This window comes from Nelusetta ayraudi, unplaced genomic scaffold (assembly GCF_046127955.1).
Source record: "Nelusetta ayraudi isolate G7.1 ecotype Tasmania unplaced genomic scaffold, CSIRO-AGI_Nayr_v1 ptg000011l, whole genome shotgun sequence".
NCBI lineage: Eukaryota > Metazoa > Chordata > Actinopteri > Tetraodontiformes > Monacanthidae > Nelusetta > Nelusetta ayraudi.
The window spans coordinates 17,786,947-17,810,214 of NW_027466061.1; the positions used below are offsets into that span (position 1 = coordinate 17,786,947).

At 44.4% G+C, this 23,268-nt stretch overlaps 1 protein-coding gene across 2 annotated transcripts; it reads right to left on the reverse strand.

The window, feature by feature from the left end:
• Window positions 1-6,171: 6,171 nt before the first annotated feature.
• rb1cc1 (RB1-inducible coiled-coil 1) lies at window positions 6,172-22,472 on the reverse strand. Of its 2 annotated transcripts, XM_076021568.1 has the most exons (24): window positions 21,921-22,472; window positions 20,818-20,950; window positions 20,595-20,721; window positions 20,314-20,484; window positions 20,023-20,225; window positions 19,520-19,904; window positions 19,235-19,405; window positions 18,962-19,146; window positions 18,667-18,853; window positions 17,538-17,619; window positions 17,377-17,441; window positions 17,173-17,276; window positions 16,563-16,689; window positions 14,580-16,468; window positions 12,505-12,670; window positions 10,757-10,865; window positions 9,826-10,002; window positions 9,609-9,732; window positions 8,584-8,635; window positions 8,444-8,491; window positions 7,970-8,028; window positions 7,576-7,703; window positions 7,315-7,385; window positions 6,172-7,107 (listed from the first exon to the last, which is right to left on the reverse strand). In XM_076021568.1, the coding sequence occupies exons 2-24, from the start codon at window positions 20,886-20,888 to the stop codon at window positions 7,030-7,032; spliced, it is 4,779 nt and encodes a 1,592-aa protein (XP_075877683.1). In that variant the 5' UTR covers window positions 20,889-20,950; window positions 21,921-22,472; the 3' UTR covers window positions 6,172-7,029. The 2 variants fall into 2 exon arrangements, with proteins under 2 accessions (XP_075877683.1, XP_075877682.1); XM_076021567.1 differs by lacking the exons at window positions 6,172-7,107; window positions 7,315-7,385; window positions 7,576-7,703; ... (4 more) ...; window positions 9,826-10,002; window positions 10,757-10,865 and adding an exon at window positions 11,721-12,424.
• Between the last annotated feature and the right edge of the window lie 796 nt (window positions 22,473-23,268).

Here is a 23,268-nt window from a genome sequence, read left to right on the forward strand (position 1 = left end):
TTTGTGTATTTACAGTTTTGCTGTGTGATATTTGCTGCAAATACAACCCTGAGAGGTGAAATAAATGTCCTTGTAAAAGGTGATTTTCAAACGTCTCTTTAGCAGCGGGTGTTTTTATTCCTGGTGAGCATTTCTAATCCCGACGACTCCTGTTAGGTACTTGGAGGACGTCGCGGGCGCTTTATCGAGCTCCTCTCAGAGTCCTGGAAAAAGCAATTTTTGAGGGAGAGAACAGAATGTACCATATTCTTGACCCGTCTGCCTCAGATTGCTCGCTGGTATATGGAACTGAATACTGGACGTGAATTGTATCGTTCTCTGTGTCAACTTGCTAGATGGCAGTTGCTGTAGTGGAGTGGTGAGAGCGGCACATATGCATTATAGGAGAAAATTGTGAAATGACAGATTCTGGGTGTGATACTGAGGGAATGACTAACTAATAGGAGGGGTGCTCCAGGCTGTTAGCTTTGAAAAGCAGTTTGCACATTACTTTATCTTGTCAATCAGATTCCTGGAATGGAAGAGGTGACTGATAACTTGAATTAATTATTTTCTTATTGCATGCATGTGTTAATTCATGGTAATTTATGTCCCTTACAGGCCCAAGCCAGAATATCCAGAGTAAAGCGCCACCTCTGGCACCCAGATCACCACACCACTCTCTTTGCATATATTTATATCAAATGAAAGACTTTTTTCTAATCCTGTTGGAACAAGGACTCCCTGCCAAATTTGATTTTGAAATGTACTTTTAAGCTGTTCATGGTTCGCGTTTGCATTTTTTTTCTTCTTCTTTTTCTTCTTGTTCACAACTAAACAACGTGGAGCGGCATTTACGGCTGTGATGGGATTTGAAAGTTAAAGATTTTTTTTTTGGAGTAAATCCTTCCCCTTGAAACATACCCTGCCTCCCCCTGCTTTTTTCCTTTAAAAAAAACAAATGCACAAAGATCAACACTCACAAGGCATATTGTCAAATTTGGCACGCGTTTTACAATTTTATTTAAATCATTGCGTCATCCAAAGTGATGTTTCGCGTTCAGTGTTTTTTTTTTTTTTCTGTTTGGTTTTTGTGTGCATATTTAATCACAAAGCAGAAATGAGAAATCCTTTGGAGTGCACAGAGCGTCCTTTAAACAATTGCGTTTCGCTAAACATCTTTACACATTTTGACAAATTTAACTTCCCATGAACACAGAGGATAAGAGGAAAAACATTTCTCTGATGAGAACAGAAACAGCAAGAAGTTCTAACAAGGAAAAGCCTGCCAGGTGGCGAACTGGCTGCACCAACAGAACGCACAATCTGTCTGCTTCTCCTTCCAAACCATTGACAGCTGCCATCACCAGCCTTGCACACTCGCACTCAGTGGCTCCGCAGCTCCCTGCCCATCCCTCTTTAGTGTTTCCTGCTAACCTCAGAGACAGGGTCACCTGGCCCCCTAGTTGCCCGTCTGTGGGGTCCTGCTGGCCCCCTGGAGACATGCCTGCATGGAGATGCATGGCTAACAGAGGTCTCGCAAAGCCTCTTTAATATGCAAACCAAGGGGCCATTCCTCTGACCCGGGACCATAGCTTTTCTAACAGTGAAATCCAAAAAATATCCAAGTGATGTAGGACCACGAGATTTGATGAGCACTTTTTGATCCGCCGGCTTTTTGATACTGAATATTATCAGAGACACGTCCTCCATAATCGCAAATTTTCTCCGTCTAGGTAAGCGATTTTTTCATTTTTTTGCCAGTTGATTTCTAAAGCACTCTGGCATGAATGATTCAGATTGTGCTCTCGACTATTTAGAAGAAAAACAACACAATCCCGGGGTTTTAAACAATTTTGTTTGAAAAAAAAAAATTGGAACAGGCTTTTCTCCTCTGAGTAAAACCTAAGCGCACAGATGCACAGAGGCTAAACTGGAGAGTGTGTTCCACAAAGCTAGCATTGCAACTGGGCTAAAAATAAAACCTGGCAAAGTTGTTCTGATCCCTTATTGGTCCCATAGTTTGATTTCACATTTAGCATTTGCATTCCCCTCCGCATAAACATTTCATTCTTCCCCTCCTGCGGTACAATGAGACTTGAGTGACTTTGGCAGCAGATTTTGGATCGCTGCTCCTGAATCCACCAGTGTATGTTATCAGCAGGTAAACAAGCTTTCGAACAAAGCCATAATGGAACTGCAAGCGGCATAAAGAGGCTCATCTCAAAAGCTATACAACCCATCAAAGCTGGTGTCATTTCCTCAATACTGCACTGCAGCTGGAAAACACACGGCTGTTAGTTACAGTTTAAATCGCCAGTCTATTTTCAGACACTTCAGAACTATTTGTCTTGATTATTCACTTGTCAGCGAGGAGCCAGATTACCAAAATAAGAGAACAGATTTTTAATGTTTACTGGATTCTTCTCCGCTTTTTGTTTTCCGTGGTAGGGGGAAATCTAAAACTGTGTCATGCACTAAATTAATGGGATTTGCACTACAGGGTTTTAAATAATTATTTCCCGCTGAAAATGAAATAGTTCTGTCTATATTTGGAGGGATTACCGATGGCATTGAACTTAATGTGAAAACAATTTCCCCCCTTTCTGAATACGTGGCTAAGTTGCACCCTCCACTTCCTGCTCTGCAGATGCAATCTTGTTAGCCACACGGCTGGATGCTTGTCACCAAACTTTCCACACATTTGCCTGTTGGGTAAAAGGCTCAGATGCACAACAAAACCTACGCACTCTCCTCCCAGTGAGTGGAGAAGCCTCAAAGCTTCCCTTTCATACGCTGCATTATCTCCACGCCGGTAATTATCCATAAAACTATGCCATCAGATGGCGATGATTTCCAATATGAGCCCAATAAATGTGTTTTAAATTTTGAATTATCATATTTATGTGGATATGTGTTACTAATAGTGATTATGCTCGTCATGTGGGTAGAAAATCAAGCATCCATATATATATATATATATATATATTTGTTTTCTGTTTTTTTTTTTTTTTTTTGCACATTCTCACATATTTCTCAGACATTTCATCACACATTTAATCTGCCCCTGTCTAAGATTTTCTACCAAACCTGTTGTGAAGGCAGCGAGGGGACAATAACGGATGAGATTATAAAGCATGTCTGTTAAAGCATGTCTGTTTGATCATCATTCTGTTTAGGTGAAGTTCTCTTCTTGGTCTCTTCAGTCCCTGACAGCAGATATATAACCTAATCTCTTTCCCTAACCCTTTTCTTTGGCATGAATAGGGTGGAAATGTGATGGCATTAAGTCGATTTACTCCTTGGTTTGCAGTTTCAGCCTTAATGCCTCTTGGCTCTTCTTCAACGCACTCGCTCCATTTAGATTCTCAGAGAAATATAAATGTTATGTTAAGGCTCCCCTATTTATTTTCATTTATCCATCATTTGAAGTTCATGCATATATTTACCACAGCAAATAAAGCTTGTTTATTTGCAGAGCCCCGTCTATCTGGTGTCGTGTCACAGATATTGGCTAATCAAATGCAACTTGTGCATTATCTTCAAATAGAGGGGGGAGATCAGTAACAAAAGGGTGAGATCTGAGACTGCGCGACACTCTTTGAGACTTGTCCCTGACATCATTCTGATATTTCGCCTTTTACTCGTCTAAACCTTAATTTAGTGCCTGCAGCATATGTTGACAAGGAGAGAAAAGCCATCCTAATACGTCTTTGAATTTCAGCTGATGGCATTTGAAAGCTGCGTTAATGGTCCCCTCCTCGCACAACAATCGAGCATATTGTGATGAATTTATGCTTTTGTACATTTGAAAAAAATAACATGGCACAAAATAAATAAAATAAAGTTCAGGTTGTTTTTCAACTCTGCACGATAGCGACACAAGATATTGACAGGAGCTATCCTGTGTTTGGAGGTATATTTAAGTTTAAGGGAGCGGTGCCCAACAATAAGGTCATTCCCGAGATACATTCACTCACTGACTCTAAAACAACTCAAAAAGAATCCCAAGACTCACTTCATTGCTGTCTTTCACTCCAAGAGAGCAAAATGTATGTTTTCGTATAGGCCGGCCTTTGTTTGAAGTGAATCTTACAGTTTGTTAGGCCTCTGAAGAATTGCTGTCGATTACAAACAAAATCTGTGAATATATGTTTATAAATATACGTATATATATATATAAATAAAATATGTATATATATATATATATGTATATATATATATATATATATATATATGTATATATATATATATATATATATATATATATGTCTGTATGTATGTAGATAAGTATATACACACATATAAATGTATATATGCACGTATATACTTTATACGTATATATGTGTGTTTGAATATATACACACATATATATATATACATACACACATATATACGTATAAAGAAGATATGTATATATGTGTGTATGAATATATACACATACACATACATATATATATATATACTGTACATATATATATGTATATATATATGTACATATATATATGTATATATATATGTACATATATATATATATATATATGTATGTGTATGTGTATATATATATATATATATATATATATACATATATATATATACACATACATATATAATGTCATTTATCTAATGCTACATGATTGTTTAAATAGCTTAATACACATATGTAAACTACATTATCATATTTACCTTTAATGTATTCATCAGTTGAAATCGACAGCACGCATCAATGAAAATTTAACTGAAACAATGAAAGATTTTAGCCAGACAGCCAAATTTTATGTTCAGTCCCTTTCGCTGGTTGATTTCAACTACATATACAACTGCAATATAATATACAATAATAATCGATACACAATAAGTAAACAAACACATAAATAATGTTGCCCATGTGCAACAATTAGGAGACCCTATCAGTTTAAGTGCCAAGTGTTTAAGTAGTAATTTAATACTTATACATGAGTATAAGTGCTGATCTTAGGACACTGCTGTATTGTCCTTTATAATATATATGCTGGTGTGAATTATACAGGAGACTATTGCACATAGAAAAAATGGCCCCAGAATACTCTTACCTATTTTTTTCCCCCTTTCATGTTTGTGTAAATGTTATAATTATTAATAATGATTCCGTAGTTATTAAGTACCACTGTGTCCTGTACCATACACTATTGTATGCAAGTGCCTTTGCTTTGTGGGTTTTTGTTTTCTTTTTTTTCCAACACAACATAAACAAAGGCAGACAGAGCATAAATTGCAGCAGCTAAAAATTAATGACACACTAAGATCATCACTGGAGATGAGTCGTCGAGGGTCATACAAAGTTGACAGCGAGTCAAAGGCAGTTTTAATGGCGGAACTAGCCGGGGAATACACATGGCAACGTTGAATCCCATTCAGCCTGATGAGAGGGACTCCCAGCAGCACTGAGCTCAGTGGGGGGTTGTAAACATTTACACTAAGAGCCTGTCCAGTGCACATGGTCGTCGCTTGCCAGCCACCTCGGTATCGAATGTTGTGTTGCATATTTTGTCATTCAGGCCTGTCCCGAAATTGTAGGAATCACACCATCAATTTATGAAGGAGCCATCCAAATGTGACAACAGGCTTATGCTAAATGGAGAAAATAGAGCTAAACATTGTTAAAACACCCCTAGACCCACATGGTAGAGAGTGCTCGGGCGGAGAGCTGCTATGCTCCCCGCTGTGAACTGGGAAAGTGATGTTGGTGGGCTTCCTTCTCCATGAGGGCCGCATCGTTCTTGGGCCCCGATTTGAAGCCTTTTTGAAGTCTGTTTCCTGCAGCAGCGTGCCAACATTAATGTTTCCACAAAAGCAAGAATGCAAAATCAAATGAACACACTATACTGTGCAATTCCACGCTGACTCCTCGATTCCACAGAAAATAATGGGGGGAAAAAAGCATCTTTAAAAACAAAACAAAAAAAAGAATAAAAGGCTATTTACTGTTTATCTCCCAGAACTCCCTTTATTTGGTAGAACTATCCAGGATTATAGTTTTTTTTTTTTTAATAGCAGACGATTCAAGTTGGAAATTGGTAATGCTGCATGTTTATTTTTGTCCATGTGCATCTAAAGATTTGAATGCTAACAATCACACCACTCAGAAATATTACTGGGAGTGGGGGGGGGGGGGTAAGTGTTGAGGGGGTTGTTAATAATCATGGCTACATGTTTGGGATCGTTCCTTTATTGTTTCAAAACTCTATCTTTTACAATACAGTCATTTATTGTTACATGTGTGATTCGACTGGTAATGTACAATGTCATCTGATGATGGAACACAGCCACAGGGTTTTTCCTTTCTACATACTGAGAGAGAGTCTATGATAGTGAGAAGTTTTGTGCCGATATATTTACTTAGTTCTGACAGCTCCATCAACTTCCCTTTTCAGGTTCAACAGAAAAAGAAAAAAAAAAGCGTCGCTTTTGAAAGTGCATTTTTCGAGGATTGCAAAGGCGAGCGCCTCCACCCGTCAGCCTTAAATGTACATTTCAATGCTGATGGAGGGCCACACTGCTCCGTGAGTGACAAACAGCATTAACTACGGTTTCAAACTACAACATTTATCTGGATAAGTAAAATCAAAGAAAATATATCAGTATGCATGCCATGAACATTCCTCCATAAACATTTAGATAAATGTATATTTAATTAGGTGGATAATGACACATTATTTCCCCACAAAAGGACATATGCAGGTAATGAGAACTAATATTTAACATCCAAATTTTCTTGCTTTACACACAGGTCAGGTGGCTCCGTGCCACAGTGAATAATAGGGCCATGCCCTAATAAAAACCGAGTAGCATTTGGTCCACAAAACCAAATCTGGGATTTCGAGAAAAATAAAGATAGCAGGTGGGCTTTCCAGCCAAAAATTATAATAGCATATCATGATGAACTCTTTTTATTTTATTTTTTGGGTTTTTTAAAATTTTTGAAGTCTTTTGATTTTCAAGTTATGAAATAGGATGTGAAGTTTCTGCTCAAAAGTTAAGCAATATAAATTCTTTCAGCTCAGCACTTGGCTATACTTTTCGGTTCCATGCAACAGCTTTCACTCTGTAGAACTTGGTACCTAAAGGAACCTTGAATCTGTTCTGGGCCTGGAGGGACAGAAAAAAAAAGTGAGAATTAATACCAATTGAAACATTCAGACAATAAAAACTCTTAAATAAAACTGATTTCAGCCCTGTGCAGAAAGTTTGGGCAATCACGTCACATCTCATTTATTTTCAGGATTATTATTTTTTTGTAACTGTCTGTACATATATATAAAGCTCATTGCATTCTTTTCTTTTTTTTTTTAATACCTTTTTAGCTTGACAATATTCTTTTTCCATCACCTTTCCAAGAACCCACGGCCGCCTTGAGGTCCCCGTCGCTGTGAAAACACAACAAAGCAGCGCATTGAACAAAGACTCAGCGAAGACGCTGTTTATTTGGAATATAGCAGCAACTGATGATACATTTACATCAAGACGACGGACTGCACAGAAAAAAATCTAACAAATGAATCAGCTATTTGTATTTATTTAATAATGCAGACATGGTGCGTCTGAAAAATAGCTGACCTGGTTTGAGGTCCAGTGCAGTGAGAGACTCTGAGTGGAGGAAGTAGAGGGTGGGACCCACTGTGAACAGCACGTAGTTGTCGTGCCTTTCATCCAGGATGATTAGGACCAAATCGCCCACCTGGAAACTGGGGCACGCACACATGCACACACACAGACACACGTAGACACACACACACAAAAAAAAAAGATGGACAATGAGATAAAGGAATGGCGACAGCGAGTTCACTGAACAACGAACCTAAAAAGACAACACATTAATGGTAATTACACAATAATATGTATAATTGCGCCACTCATAATCGGGTGTTGCGGATACAAAACAGAAAGGTGGGAGGTGAAGGGGAAAACACAGCAGAAAGTACACGCTTGTTTGGCTTTTTTTCCCACTTACTCTCTAATGGCGATCTTGTCCGAGTGCCGCGACGACACCGACGACATGCTGTGAGACATCTGCAAAGAAAAGGATGGCGGCGATGTGTCACGTTCACCGGAAGGTCACTGACGCAGACCACGCACACTGCCGGCTTCCGTCACTCGTCCGGTTCAGGTTTTTAGGAGGGATCAGCTTTGATGAGCCACTTTGGCTTAACAACATTATTTCCTAATCTCATGTCACATTTGTTGTCTGTGCGTCAATCACTACTACATCTCCTGAAATTATTATTTTTTAATAATTATTATTATTTTCTTAATATGCATTCAATATAGATGTAATACTTCATCTTCTAAATATTTCAGGGACAACCTTTCATGAAATTTGGTTCCTTTCTGAGCTCTTTGGCCTCCTGGGTCAGGATTTTACTATTTGATGCTACTGCCACCTACTGGAGCAGGTGCAGCACAGCTCGCAGGAGCGTGGACTCACCAGTCTTTGACTGAGTCGCTTGTTTTCTTCTTCCTTCATGTGCAAGGTCTGAAAATGGGACGGATTCAACCGATTAGTGCGCGGCAGACACTTTTTCACCATATTTGTGCCTTCTCGCGAGTGCTTTTCTCTTTCCTCACCCTTTCAAGTAGAAGTATCCGTTGTTTCTCCTCCGACACCAGGATGTTGTCACTGCAAGACACGTCACATCAGATCAGTGAAGAGCCTGAAACCTGATCAAAACAGCATCTGCTCCTCGAGTCACCTCTCATTAATAGTCAAAGGTCATTTATAAGGAACTGATCCTGATACCTTTCAAACTCTGAAGTCTCTTCTGCTCTCATTGAGACGTGTGTGGCTTTGAGCTTGTGGTCTTATACCATTCAGTTTGGTGCCTGCTTCACTGTGTTTCTGTATGCTCTGTATGTGAGTTTTTATTTCCAATACAGCATACAGAAATTTGGAGTGCAGGCAGAAAAAAGGTAGAATACAGATTTCTATCCTATTTTTGGTGCAGCTTTTTCATTGCTGAATTATAATTGAAAACATTAAACTGTGTATGCGGCAGATTTAAAAAAAAAAAAAAAAATGCTACTGATTAAATTTAATTCATCCTCATGTGCTGCCATGAAAACTTAATGTGTCATAACTTCAATATACAAAACAAGTAAATATAATAAATAAACAATAAGCAGGTACCCGACGGTATGCAGGAGTTGTTCCAACTGAGAGGTGGTAAATATGATGCAAGAGGAACGTATATAAATCAGGTCAAGACAAAAAAAAAACCATTGATTCCTTCTTATATTCATTATATATACAATTTCTTTTTCAAACTCTTTTGAACTTAATGATTATATACAATATAAGATAAATGGAAAAAGGGGTAGCACTAAAAATAAAAAGGTTTTTCTGAACTTCTTCCTGCTCCTTTTAGTACATGGAAATATTTGTTTATGTACTTGAAATGTCCAAAGATATGTTTGATAATTCTCAACTAGTTTGTTTTGTTTCTTGAGTGTACCCACATGTACGCATTCTTATTTATGTTAATTTTATTCTGTTCAAACTAAACTAAAACAAACGCAGATTTCCTGAGGGTGATGTACAGGTAACATATATCAAACTATCAGCGATACGGGTTCCTGAGAGGCAGAACACTCACTGGACGGCCACCATGCTGGCCTCCACCGCCGACTCCACCTGGTCGTCGTCTCGAAGGGCCGCCACGGAGGCCAGTCTGTCCACGTCCGCCGTGGACTCGGAGGCACAGGCGCCATCGACAGGCGAGGCTGCGACTACAGCCGGTGACAACGGGGATAGTGACGCTGCCGCCGCCATGGTGACGGCAGCGGGAGCAGGAGCAGCAGCAGCAGCAGCAGCAGCAGCGGCGGCGGCAGCGGCAGCAGCAGCTTCTGGAGGTTCCTGAGCTGAGGTGTTGGGGGTGAAGAAGGCGGAGGAGACCAACGCTGTGCTGCGCAGCCGGTTGAGCTCTTCCTCTAGCTGCTTCTTTTCCCTCATGACACTGGCTCGGTCCTCGGACAGCGTCTCGATGAGGCCTGGAACAGGTTGGAACGGGTTGGAACAGGTTGGAACAAGTTGGAACACGGTGGAACACGTTGGAACCGGGTGGAACCGGTTGGGACCGGGTAAAAAAGGGTGGAACGGGGTGGGATCGGTTGGGACAGGTTGGGACAGGTTGGGACAGGTTGGAACAGGTTGGAACAGGTTGGAACTGGGTAAAAAAGGGTTGGGACCGGTTGGGAGAGGTTGGGACAGGTTGAAACAGGGTGGAACGGGTTGGGACCGGTTGGGAGAGGTTGGGAGAGGTTGGGACAGGTTGAAACAGGGTGGAACAGGTTGGAACTGGGTAAAAAAGGGTGGAACGGGTTGGAACAGGTTGGAACAAGTTGGAACACGGTGGAACACGGTGGAACACGTTGGAACACGTTGGAACCGGGTGGAACCGGGTGGAACCGGGTAAAAAAGGGTGGAACAGGGTGGAACAGGGTGGGACCGGTTGGGACAGGTTGGGACAGGTTGGAACAGGGTGGGATCGGTTGGGACAGGTTGGGACAGGTTGGGAGAGGTTGGGAGAGGTTGGGAAAGGTTGGGACAGGTTGGAACTGGGTAAAAAAGGGTGGAACGGGTTGGGAACGGGTTGGGACCGGTTGGGACAGGTTGGGACAGGTTGGGACAGGGTGGAACTGGTTGGAAGAAGGTGGAACTGGTTGGAACTGGGTGCAGTGAGGAACAGCGGCCAGAACTCGGGAGCAGCTTCACTTGAGTAACAGACGCTGCGGAGGCGCTCACCTTTGTCCTTATCCTGCTGCTGCGTGACTTTCCTCAGCTTCTCGCTGAGCTCACTGATGATCTGCTCCTTTTTCAGCTTCTCGCGGGTCAGAACTGTGTTGAAGTTTGTCTGGAGACAGCAGGATGAGAAATGGTTAGTTTGACGTAAGCCGCGAAGACAGGCTTTGGTTAACAGTGAACAATAAAAATCAGATCAAACCAAAAAATACATATTTTCAGTGACAAAACTTCAAAACTTAACCATGGCCTTTCCATGACCTCACCTTAACCTTTCATTCTGAAAAGACATGAACCTTTGCAAATCACCTTATGGTACAACAATTGCTTAAAACATTCAAAATACAGACACAGTATTTGTGTAGGTCTAAAATAAAGGTAATTGCAGGTGAAATCTGCAGGTGATCAATTAGACTGAAGTACATTGGTGGCCAGGCTTGTTCTGTTTACAGAGCTGTAGCACGGTTGGAGATACCAGACATGGGGGCAGCACATAGTGAGTTTGAGGGTCGAACAACAAACAAATTCTGCAAGCCCCTAAGTTTGGCACGGTCAAATTCCATGACTTTTTCCAAAACTTTCAGTGATTTTACAAAATTCCATGACTTTTTCCTGCTTGAAAATGGCATTTACAAATTCAATGACTTTTCCATGTTTTCCATGACCGGAGGGAGCCCTGAATATAAATCATGATTACGACCATGATAAATACACTCGAGGTGCAACCCGGACACATAATCAGTGATGGACCCGGCATCATGGGTTGTTTTGATGTTAAATCAGACACCCTCACCCGGGCAACCAAGCAAGGGGTGATCAAGCCCTGGCATGTGTCCAGGTAGCGCACTACGCCACGCCTCCCCCGCCCCCACCTTCTCAGCTGCTACCTTAAGTTCTTGATGGCTATTGGCCTGTGTAGTCCAGAGATCCCGAGGAGCCCCAGGACCTGCCTGCAGAGCCACAGCAGGCCCTCCACCCACTCCTCCAGCACTCAGCTGCCAGACCGGCGACTTTGAGCTTCTTCCTCTCCTGAGCTGCGTCCAGTCTCCAGGGGACAGTTGGCTCAAGGAGCCCTGCGCGTTCGCTCCCCGTGGAGTGTCGTAGCTGCAATGACGTCCGGGAATCTTAACGGTCTCCGTTGTTCAACCATGACCTGCCCGTCCCTTCATGTTGTAAGCAGGTCTCCCTTGGTTCTTCTTGGAGAGCCACGTATCAAGGTCATCGCTTGTAGCTTGACATGCAGCGGTGTTCTTCAGAAAAGCTGGTGAAGAGTTTGCCCAGGCTCCTCACTGGCTCTTCTGACCGTGATGGATTTTTGCAATTATGAAATTTTCTTCCAGCGTGAAGCGGACGATTACTTTTCCTTTCCTCAAGACGAAGGACCTTGCAGGCTTGAGGCTCATCCTTGTGTATCATCAAGACCTCGAGGGAGCCATCTGCCTACAAATGTTGCAGTTCCATGAGATCATCCATGAATGCTCTAATTAGAGCTTTCCAGGTGCCAGATCCGAACAAAAGACCTCCGCAGTCAACTTCCACAGGCTTGACCAGCCCGATCATGGCCAGTGCCAACAGGGACACAGAGAGCATGCAGTGCGACCCCTCCCCCCAACTGGATTAGTTCTTAAATACACATTGCGGTGCAACCTGAACACATCGTCAGTGAGGTTCCTGTCAAGGATATTTACATTTAAACACAAATATAAAAACTTATTAGCTACAGTATGAATCTGATTGTAAGCCAAACTGACCTGTTGCTCTGCGATCAGTGACGTCTTCATGTTCTGGATCTCCTCGTTCTTCTGCCTCTCCATCAGCTCTATCTGGGACTTGAGTCGCTCCTCCAGCCCAGAGTCAAGCGACACAGGTGGGCTGCCACCCGCAGGCTCCTTGGTGTCCAGCGACAGCAGTCTTTCACTGTGGAGGACAAAGGAAAAAAATAAAAATAAAAATATATTTTTTAGGGCAGTTTAACAGGACGTTCTCATTCATGTTTGCAGCAACGCAAGACACTTGAACTATGAAGTGTTGCATTTTCTTGTTAAAAGGGGAGTTTCTTACTTTTGTCTGCTAACTGTTATGGCAATGGTGGCTTTGGTGACATACTTATATAAAACACTTTTTGGAGTTTCAAGGAAATCAATCCAGTTCCAAAAAGCCTCATATGTCCATCTACTAAAAAAAACTGAGACTAGCCCTGCAAGCAGGGATGAGCAGGACCTCGCCCCATATGCCATCTATTGGAAGTTATAATTAACCGTATAATTAAAAAAAATTAAAATCATGTCGTCCACTTGTGTGTCTTTAATACTGTCTATAAATGAGACACAAACTCCCAGGATTCTGCAAAAAGAAAGATATTAAAGACACATGACTGTCTGGCCATCTTTATAGATGCAGCTTCAAAGGTCCAGTGTGTAAAATTTTTAAGGAAGCTCATCTGACAGTGCATTTTTTTTTACTTAAGGCTGTGCAAGATGCGCAAGATGACAGCTTACAAGCGAGACGCTTGTCTATGTATATTCTTGTATATATCAGAACCATTCTAAGGGTTGAAAAAAAAAAACTTTTATGGTATTGTGAGTACATACTTTTATTAATGTATTTATGTTAAGCTTATACAATATAAAAATCATAAATCAAGCCAAATTTTACACATTGGACCTTTAATGCTTCAAAACAACGTAAATATACAGGGTGTCCCAAAAAATGTTTACACACTTTGGCAGCTGATAACCCAATTATTTGTTTTTTCTATGCCGATTAAACCCATTGGAATTAATGACGGCAACCAGACTTAATTCTACAATGCCACTGGAGGTATGAAAACGCAGTTGGAGTGCAAAGACCATTTGTTTGATGTGTGCAATTCCATTGCTTCGTGTTGTCAGCAGTGTCTTGACCAGGACGGACATCAGTTAGCAGTCAGCAGTGACAAAGCAACAAAATGATGTTTGTTAATTCTATGACATTTTGAAAATGAAATGAAATTTAATGAACACCTACTTTAAGATTATTTAAAGTGTGTATACCTTTTTTGTGACACCCAGTAGTTGTAACGTTACGATGGCCTTGTAACAAGAGAAAAAAAAAAAAAAAAAAAGACAACCCTCCAAAGACACTACAACTGTGGCTTCAATGCCTGATCATTAATCATGATAAAATCTATCATCCCAGTATTGAGTCATGCAGATGCATGGTGTCGAGGATGTGATTTCATAAAGAAGCAGTGCTCCCTCTGTGTCCCCATGAGAGCCTGTGGCTTCTTTCAGAGCCTTTTTCAGGGCCTGGACACAGTGCTCCATCTTTGGAGAGTGATGAAATCGGTGGAGATGTAGATCGTGAAACTGAAATGAATATTATTTGCAATACAATGTCTTGTCTGTCACAGACCCAACTTTAACACCAACAACACATATGTACTCCTAGTTTTTAAGCTTTTCAAATGTTAGGATTTTATTTGTATTTACATTCAAGTTGTGCATTTCTTGTGTAATTTAGGTAAGGGATTACATCATATAAATAGCAGTTTTTGATGAGACGCACAAGGTGGTTTTAATTCCATCCCACTTGGGTCTAAAACAGAGGCATTGAAAACAGGGTCATTTTCTTTTCATTTGATCAAAGTTTTCACCACTCTCGACCGAGGTGCCAAATTTGGTGAGTTTTGTTTAGGGGGTCATATGAGTGTTGGATCGCAAGGCTTAATTCCAGCTCACATATAAACTGACTAACTAATAATAGTGAATGCAGGATAAGTTTAAGCACAAGGTCATCAAAGGCTTTGTCTTAAGGGCACTAGGTGGAAAACTGTCCAGACGTTCACCTGTTGGAGGACTGCTGCTCCTGAAGCTCACTCTCCAGCTGCCTGATTCTGTCACTCAGCCTCTTCTCCATCTCGTCCTTCTGCTGACTCAGCTCCTTCAAGGCCTCCTCCTTCTCCGGCTCCTTCAGGGTGGCTCGCCGGTCCACCTCCAGCCTCTTGGACAGCTGGTCATTCTCCGCCTGCAGGTTGCCGATGACGCTCCTAAACTGCTGCTCCAGCTCCTGGAAGCCTCTCGTCTGCTCCTCCCGCTCTCTCCGCAGAGCGTCGACCTTCTCGTCCACTTCCTGCTGCAGCTTCTGCTGCTGCTCGCCGTGGCTCTGCCTGGCGTCCTCGGCCTGCTGCAGCAGGGCCGAGAGCTCGGCGCGCAGCGTGGCGGTCTCCTCGTCGTGCCGCTCCACCAGCTCGGAGATGCAGTGGTCCTTCTCGATCCTCATGAGGCTCCTCAGCTCGGCCAGGTCCACCTCGTACTCCTCGTTCTTGGCCTGCAGCTCTTTCCGGACGGCCGCTAGCTCTTCGCGCAGAGCTCGGGCGTCGGCCTCGGCCTGGGACTTGAACGCCTCGGCCCGCTGCGCCTCGGCATCCTCGAACTCCCGCCTCAGCTCCTCCGCCTCCGACTCCTTGAGCGCGAGCTCCACCTCCAGCTTGCAGCGGAGCCCTCCAAGCTCGGTGCACCGCGCCTCCAAGTTCTTTATCTGCTCGTCCTTCGCTCCGACGGCGGCGGCGTGCTGCTGGGTGGCCTCGCTCCGCACCGCCTCGCTTTCGGCGGCCAGACGCTCCAGAGCCTCCTGGTTCACCTTGGCGACGCTCTGCAGCTCTGCCGCGTGCTCCCGCTTCAACCTGTCCTCCAGCTCCCCCAGGTGCGTGCGCTCCGCAGCCCCCAGCTCCTCGCGGATCTCCCGCTGGCTGCGCTCCAGCTCCAGGCGCAGCTCTTGGAGCCGAGCGCTCAGGGAGTCGTTGGAGGCCTGGAGCGTCTCCACCTCTTTGGTCCGGTCGCTGACAACCTGCTCCAGGTTTCCGATCGCACCTTTCTGGTCGGCCTCGGCCTCGGCACACCGCTCGCGCTCGCTCTCCAGCTGGGTGAGCTCCTTCTCCTTGCGCTCCAGGAGCCCCTCCAGCTCCAGCATGGCCCGCTGGACGTCTCTGACGATGTTCTGGTTCACTTGATTTTCCTCCTCCAGCGTCTCCACCTTCTTCTCAAAGGCCTGCCGCACGGTCAGCAGCTCGCTCTGCTGCTGCTCCTGCATTTCCAGTTGCCGGCTGCGGTAGAAGTTGTCGACGGCGGCGCACACCTCGGCGCTCACGCTCCTCAGGACAAAGGCAAAGTCCTGCTTCTCTTTCAGCACCTTGCCCCGCAGGTGACGCAGGTCCTCCTTCACACTTTCCAGGCCGCAGCGCGACTCTTCGGCGGCCGAGCGGTACTTGTCCGTCACCTGCTGCAGAGCGGCGATCCTGGTGTTCTCCCTCTCCAGGGTGGTCGTGTCCTGCATGCGCTTGTTGTCGATGGCGTTGATGACCGAGGAATAGAGCGACTCCACCATCTTCTCGGGGCTGGTGGGGTCGCTGGCGGGGTTCGGCGAGGTCAAGTTCCCCTCGATGACAAATTCATTGACGGCAGACATGAAGTCGGACTCGGGGCTCTCGGCCAGCGAGTCCATGTCCAGAGAGCCCTGCTGCAGGACGGGATCCATGTTCGGGTGGCCGATGGTTTCAAAGTCAAACGTCTGGGCATCGATGCTGTCGGGGGACAAATCCTCCAGAGGAGCCGGGACGGGAACGCCGTGGGCCGTGAGGTTGAGCGAGGAGGGAGCTTTGGTGGGCGTGGGCGTGGCAGGGCCGTCGGACTGCGGGGTCAACACGGTGGACCTGTGAGAGCTGCGGCTGCTAGATTCCTGCAAAGGCAGAGCAGGCAGGGCAGAGGGGGAAACGGTGAGGGTACTGAGCGAGTCAAGTCAGAGCCAAGAGTCACGAGAGAGCTGCCATTACCCTTTGTTCGCTTAGCATGTCAGTGATGGTTCGAGACATCTCGTCCACGCTCTGTGCAGTTTGGACCATCCGCTGAAGTGCGTCTATGTGGCGATTTAAGGGCTCGAAGTCGCACAACGTGGGAATCCTGGGGGTGAAAAAAACAAAAAGACAAAGTGTTTTGCAGCTTGCAGAGATGATGTGATGCACCCTCTGCACTGACAGTCACTCATTAAGGTTTCTACTGAAGCTGCACTCTTTGGCTAGATTAAAACGAGGCCAAGTCCAGGAAAAAAAAACACCGCTGCAAACATGCAGAGATCGCTTGCAGCCCCGACTGTCAGGAGGCCGAAGCTGCTGGCACGTCATTAACATGGAACACTGCTCTCTGATGCTTCTCCATGCTCAACATTGTTGCTAGATAACTAGCGCCCTCCTGTGGTGTAGTTTTCACAGCTCGAAAGTAATCATAAAAGAATATGTTTTTCAGTAACTGACATTAGATTTTTTGTGAATACAGCCTTACAGATCTCAAACTTTAATCCAGTTAAACTGTGATGAGTTAAACCTTAACTCATGTCTACTAGGAGTGTATGGGATAATGTGAACATCTATGCGATCCATGACTTACATCAGGAAGGGCTGAACCTCAGCAGGACAACATGATTTCAAGTACTCCAGGTCCTCCACTGAAATGTCTGGTAGTTCCTCATCAAACCTTCTAGGCTTTTGTGTCTGCAGGCCAATCAAAGGGGGAAAAAAGCAAAAGAGATGACTTGATATAGTGAATGGATTCTCCACAAGGAAACGGAATGGAGGTGAAAGTTCAACTTACACAAAATGAAGTTGGGGGCCACGAATCGAATCCTTTAAACAAACGATTTCTCAAGAAAGACTTTCCTGGAAGAAAACAGAAGATGTTTCCAACGACGACCTCGCCATGTCTCACCATGTTTTAATTGATGGCAACTTCAGTGCGAGTTTGGCAAAACTTACTAAAGAGTTTCCCAAAAGATTCCCTTTTGAACTTCTCTGCATCGTATAGTAGCTTCCCGTCCTTCACGAGTGCATTGGCCCACTGAAAAGTCCAGACAGAGAATTTTCACCAGCACAAAATGACAGAGTTGCTTCTTTCTTTCATTCAGATTCTTTGTGTCCACGCTGAGTAGAAAGTCAAAAATCTTTTCTGATTTTTATTAAACATTCCAAATCAGGCTTTAAAGAGGAAACTCTTCAAAGAGGAGAGCCCACAGTTTCGACTCACATTATCAGTAGCGGCTTTGGTGAAAATCTCTCATCACCATAACCATTAAGCAGTTTCTCAGGTGAGAAAAAACTGCTATGTCTCCTGTGGCTATGCACCCAAATGTGAGTTAAAAAAAAAAAAGCATGAGAAAGCAGGAGACATGTTAATGTGGCTGCTGTAAGAAAGGAACCCAAAATCCAGTCATATGTAAATTGATGCTGGATGAGTTTGAATAAGGCCACAACAGGGTTCCGTGGTGCTGCCTGCTCTCTGCTCCTTGTGTGGTGCCTCCTAATCGCCTGGAAGACTCCACACCTCTTTCAAACTCAGGTGTGTCGCCGCTGCTGGCATACATCGCGTTGCTTTGTCTTTCATGCAGTGGTGTGTATGCATATGTGGCCGTGCTCTAACTCAAAACAACCTCCCGAGCACCTTTTTTCACCACATTTTAGGGCACCACAGGCGTCCCATTGTCTTTGCGCTCTGCAAGAGTTTCCTGCCTCTGTGAAACTCCAGGAGGGTTATGCGATTTAGCCACATGAGCCGCCACTGACAAAGGGCTGAGAAGCAAATGGGTAAAAATCAATTGGTGGTAGGTCGAAAAATAGATTTATGTGACTTTGCATAATTTACGAGTGAACTCTCCCTTAAAGAACACACAAGAGTTTGCAGGAGGTTGCAGGCTTGCTGGGAGTTTGAACTCTGGTAACGCTGCTTTGTGACCCACACATCATTATAAGGAGTGGCTCACTCTCTCTCAGGCTTAAATACACGGTCAAAGATTTCAAGCACAACATGTGGAAAAACAAGACTGCAACTGTGAATATCGCCAAAGGCAAGAGAAGGCGGTAGGCGGCCTACAGGGTTTGGGGCACTGACCTCTCTGTAGTGGCGCATGAACATTTTCCTCCTGACGACCTCCACCACAGCCAAACAGTACATCTGGGGCACGTTGCTGAGGGCCTCCACCACCCTCACCCTTTCCAACAGCTCCATCAGGAGCCGCAGGAGAGCCAGGAGCTTCTCACCGTGTTGATCCACGTGAAGCATCACGTGGCAGCACCATCTGAGGAGGACAAGCCAAAACCCATCAGCTCTGCTGCAGCTGCCATCATTGAAACGATCGCAATTTAAGGAGGCGACTCATATTGAAAGGTGGGGAGTTTGCGCTCACTTGAGGCGGACTTGGAGGTTATTCGCCAGCTCCTGCTTGGCAGTAGTGCACTTCTTTTTGATGTCCACCAGCTTCTGGTGGTTGTTCAGCATGATCATGAGCTGGTTGGTGTGACTCAGACACAGGTCGGGCAGCACCGACGTGTCCTTCAGGTTTTCAGCCCGCTTCTGATTGGCCAAGAATCCCTGCAAATGGACAGAAAATGTCTGAGCAGACCTGAAAAAAGGAGAGGAAAGACAGGCGGAGCAGCATAGACGTCTCACTCTCATGTACCTGAGCGAGTTCCTTCTGTTCGTGCACCAGCTTCTTGCAGGTGGCGATCATTTGGTCGAGAGTGTACAGCCGGTCCTCCAGTCCCCTGATGGCCTTCATGTTTTGATTATCTAACTTGGCAATGGTGTCGCGACAGTCCGACAGAAAGGGCTGGATGACCCGAAAGTCAAGCTGCCGAGAAAAAATAATTAATAATAAATAAATAAATAAATAAATAAAGTGAAGGCCTACGCAACTACCATTTACAGCGGTGAGAGCTCTTATGACTGTTTATCCATGACTCACCCTGTTGATGGAGTCAAAGCACTTCCTGACAACCGACTCCACATCGTTGGGTCTGTCCTGCACGTTGATCCAGTCCAGCAGTGTGACGTTGAAATACGGCAGGTGGCTGCAGTCTGGAGCCTCCCCGCCCAGGAGCGCTCGCAGGCCGCCACTGTCGCTCAACTCCTCCTGCTCGCCCGCCGCTTCCTCCGCGCTCGCCGCCGGTGACTTCTGCCTCTGCGCATCGGCCGTGCACAGCACAGAGTCGCTAGATTTTTCCTCCTCCGTCTCATCCGAATCCTTTCCCGGGGTGGAGCTGGACTTCTCGACGCTCTCTCTGTAGCTGTGTCGCGTCAAGCACTCCAGCAGAGGTATCCTGGCCATCACCGACACTGCCGTTCCCAACCTGCACACGTCAATAACAGCTTTAACACACTCGTGTTCTAATTGGAAAGGGGACGTTTACAAGTGTTCTTATCACTGTTTTGATCTCTTTGATGCGCTGTTCTGAGCGCCGTACTTACTTGGTAAGCTTAACTTTAATCTCCTCCAAGTTGTGCTGATAATTTGCGTAGGCCTTCTCAAATTTCCTGAGCAACTTCTGGTGAGACAGGCTGCAGTCGTCCAGATTAGCCATGATGGCAGCCCAGCCTTGGTGCTGAAGGTGTTCATCGTGCACCAAGCGTTCACAAAAAGAGCTGAGTTTGTTGGCAACTTCAAACATTTCCTAGGTAGGAGAAGCAGAAAGTCAGTCGGGGATATTCCATCGACGATTATACTTAAAGAAAGGCGCGTAAATGATAAAAAGAAAGTACCAGAGCAAGTTGTGTTCGAGAGGCAACAGTGTGAAAGACGGCTGGCATCATTAGAGACTCTTCCACTTTAACCTTGATCTCGCTCTCTATGGAGAAGGTTATTTTGGGGATGGTTGGATCCCTGTCAGACCAGATCATCTCTTTGTTGAACAGGAATATGGGGTTGGTTTCCTGAACAAAAAACAGGAGAATGTCAGTGTCAAAAACTACACAAGCAAAAATGTGCACGATAATGAGACAAATAATAAAAAAAAGTACACAAATAATGTGTGTGAACTTACAGTGCCTGCACTGTAACTGCAGACACGTCTCTCTGCAGCCATACATTCCCCTCCATTGACAACAAGAACCTGATGTTGAATAGCAATCTTGTATTTGGCTTGGATGGCATTTTTCAGTTCCAGAACGCTGGAAGAGAGGAGGCAAATGCAAAACAGGTCAAGGTTATCTGATTATTACGGGCACGGTTCTCCAACCAGGATTTGTAAAATGTCAGCTCCTTACGTCTGGACAGCAAGATCGGTGTCAAATGTCAGTGTGCTGCCATTGTTGACCTGGAACACATACAACTTCATGTTGGATCTTCCAGAGTGTTTCAAGTTGGCCTCTCTTGCTCATTTAGTCATTTGAGTCCTTCCTGTAAACATAAGAATTGCAAGAGAAAGCACATCATTCCCCCTTTCCACAATTTGAAAGAATTTCTTTGCAAACGTATTAAGGATTCTGATGGTCAGTGGTGTCTGATCAAAAGAGAACACCATTATGAGACAACGGTGGTGGGATCAAAATTTGGCATTTTGTTAACACAGCGCTAAGAATTATTTTATTGTAGCTACTCCTTCAGACTATTTTCTGCCACCTCAGGTTTAGAAGAAAATTCAGCTGGCCAGGCTGCCCTACAACAACTAAAACAACTTTTATCGGTGACCTTGTAAATACAGCCACTAGGGTTAGTCGTGTTAGAAGTGACTTGTTGTTGTCCTGTGATGTCATCTAATGTGTTTGCCTGATGCAAGACAGAGCAAAAACTTTGTAAGCATACCAAAAGAACCTGATAGTTTACATATGCTGACATGCAAACGTATGTTGCAAGTCAGAAAGGTGATCGTTCCAATGGGAATGGGGTAAATGTTGAGATACATCCAACGGCACTTTAGCACTTTAAACAGGGCAGTAACTCAGTGAGACTGGCATCAAAGAGTGTATTGGACTCACAACCGGCGTTGATGTTTTGCATTTCACCCAGACTCTCTAATCATTTGTGTCTAATGAAGTGTTTATAGTTACTGATTAGAAGGAGAGAACATTGCCACTTTTGTTTACCCGAGTATCGAGGCCTGCGGTTAAAAACGAGTACTGTAACATTGAGGGGCCCCCGTCAGCGGCTAACGAACAAGCTAGTCGGTTATAACCCGCTATCTAACTGGCTATGAGCTAACACAGCTGTTCGGGCCAGCGCGCAGCTCTTACTGAGATCGATTAATTTTTTTTTTTTTAGAATTGTGACACCAATAAACAAAATCCCCACCACGACCTCGCAGATACACCGTCTCTAACGAATGACACTTGACACACATTTGATTAGACACACGGTATAATTGTCTTACCTGACTTTCCTCGCATCAGCCTGTTCTCAGTCTCCACCTCGCCTAGTCAAGCTGGCTCGCTAACAAGCTAGCACTGGCGCTAGCTGGCTAAGCCTGTAGCCTGGCATTCGTATAGATATTTACATGTATTTGGCTTAGCAAGCCACGCAGCTAATGCAGCTAAATGAAACTAGCATACGTGACAACCATGATGGGTCGCGTCGATAGACCACATCGCTGTATTGAAGATTGGGGATTCAATAAATCCCACACCAAATAGTGAGGGACACGGACAAAACCCACTGGATGTTTACGTCCGATAGCTAACGACGCTATCGCCCTCCTAATAGCTCCGTCTGTTTTGTTGTTGTCATCTGCTGATGTGCACTTTGGGGGCCATCCGTTCAGCAGTCATCCACTTGAACGCTCACAGTGTTCACACTTCTTTACACAAGCAACCTCAAACTGTCTCATTCCTCCTGGTAAAATTAGAGTCACAAAAAAAACCCTCAGACTAACATCTCCTCCTTCTGGTCCGCATTTCACTGTGAAATCGAGGCCATTCCATAATCGTACAGATTGAAACAAACTGACTAAAGACCTATAAAGGTCGACAATCTTCCTTCGTTAAGTTGTATAAATTTGTTTTTGTGCTTTGATCGTTTTGTTTGCACGGCCCAAACGACATAAAAGCATAGGGTGATGTTTGGGTGAAGCGAATTAAGAAAAAATATGCACTGAGATGCACTACTTACTTGGGAATGTTCGCCGTCTATGACTCTCCCGACGCCACTGAACTCCTCACCGGCACGCTGTCGTCACCGTGCCCCTCCAGGTGAATTGTGGGAAAAAGGTCTGAGGCGATGGGAAATAAAACGCTGTAGAGTGTTTTTGCTGCAACGTGAGAAGGGGTGTGGTTTCGGTTAGGGGGCTGCGGCACGTGAAAGAGTCCTTGTCGGTGCTGCGAAGTGGCGCTTCGGTCGGGGGTGTCTTGTTTGTTGTTGAGGTTTTTATTGTTCTTATATGACGGAGTCACAATGTGTCCTGGTGAATTTCAATATTGCAGATTCACGTGACAGTTTGCACAGAAGCCCCAGTTTTTGTTTTTGTTTTATCTAATTCAATATTTGCGTTAAAAATAAATAAATAATGCCGACATTTTGTTGATCAAGTTTGCCTCAAACACTGGAACAGAAAATAGAGCCATTAGTTGGGAAGACTTTCTACAAACCTTTATTTATTTATTTATTTATTTATTTAAAGGTATAGTTCGTCAATATTACGTTTTGAGGCACTTGCGCGTGGTTGCTCTGCTTAAGGCCTCCTGTTGGTGAAAACAGGGACGTTGGTGAAGTCACGGAGCTCTAAA

Bases quoted from the DNA above. Each gene is read 5' to 3' on its own strand.
- rb1cc1 (XM_076021568.1), bottom strand. From the start codon at position 20,888: ATGAAGTTGTATGTGTTCCAGGTCAACAATGGCAGCACACTGACATTT. The intron at 19,406-19,519 runs GTGAGTCATGGA...TTTTCTCGGCAG, and splicing joins GCTTTGACTCCATCAACAGG to CTTGACTTTCGGGTCATCCA. The intron at 17,620-18,666 runs GTCAGTGCCCCA...TGGACTTTTCAG, and splicing joins TCATGCGCCACTACAGAGAG to TGGGCCAATGCACTCGTGAA.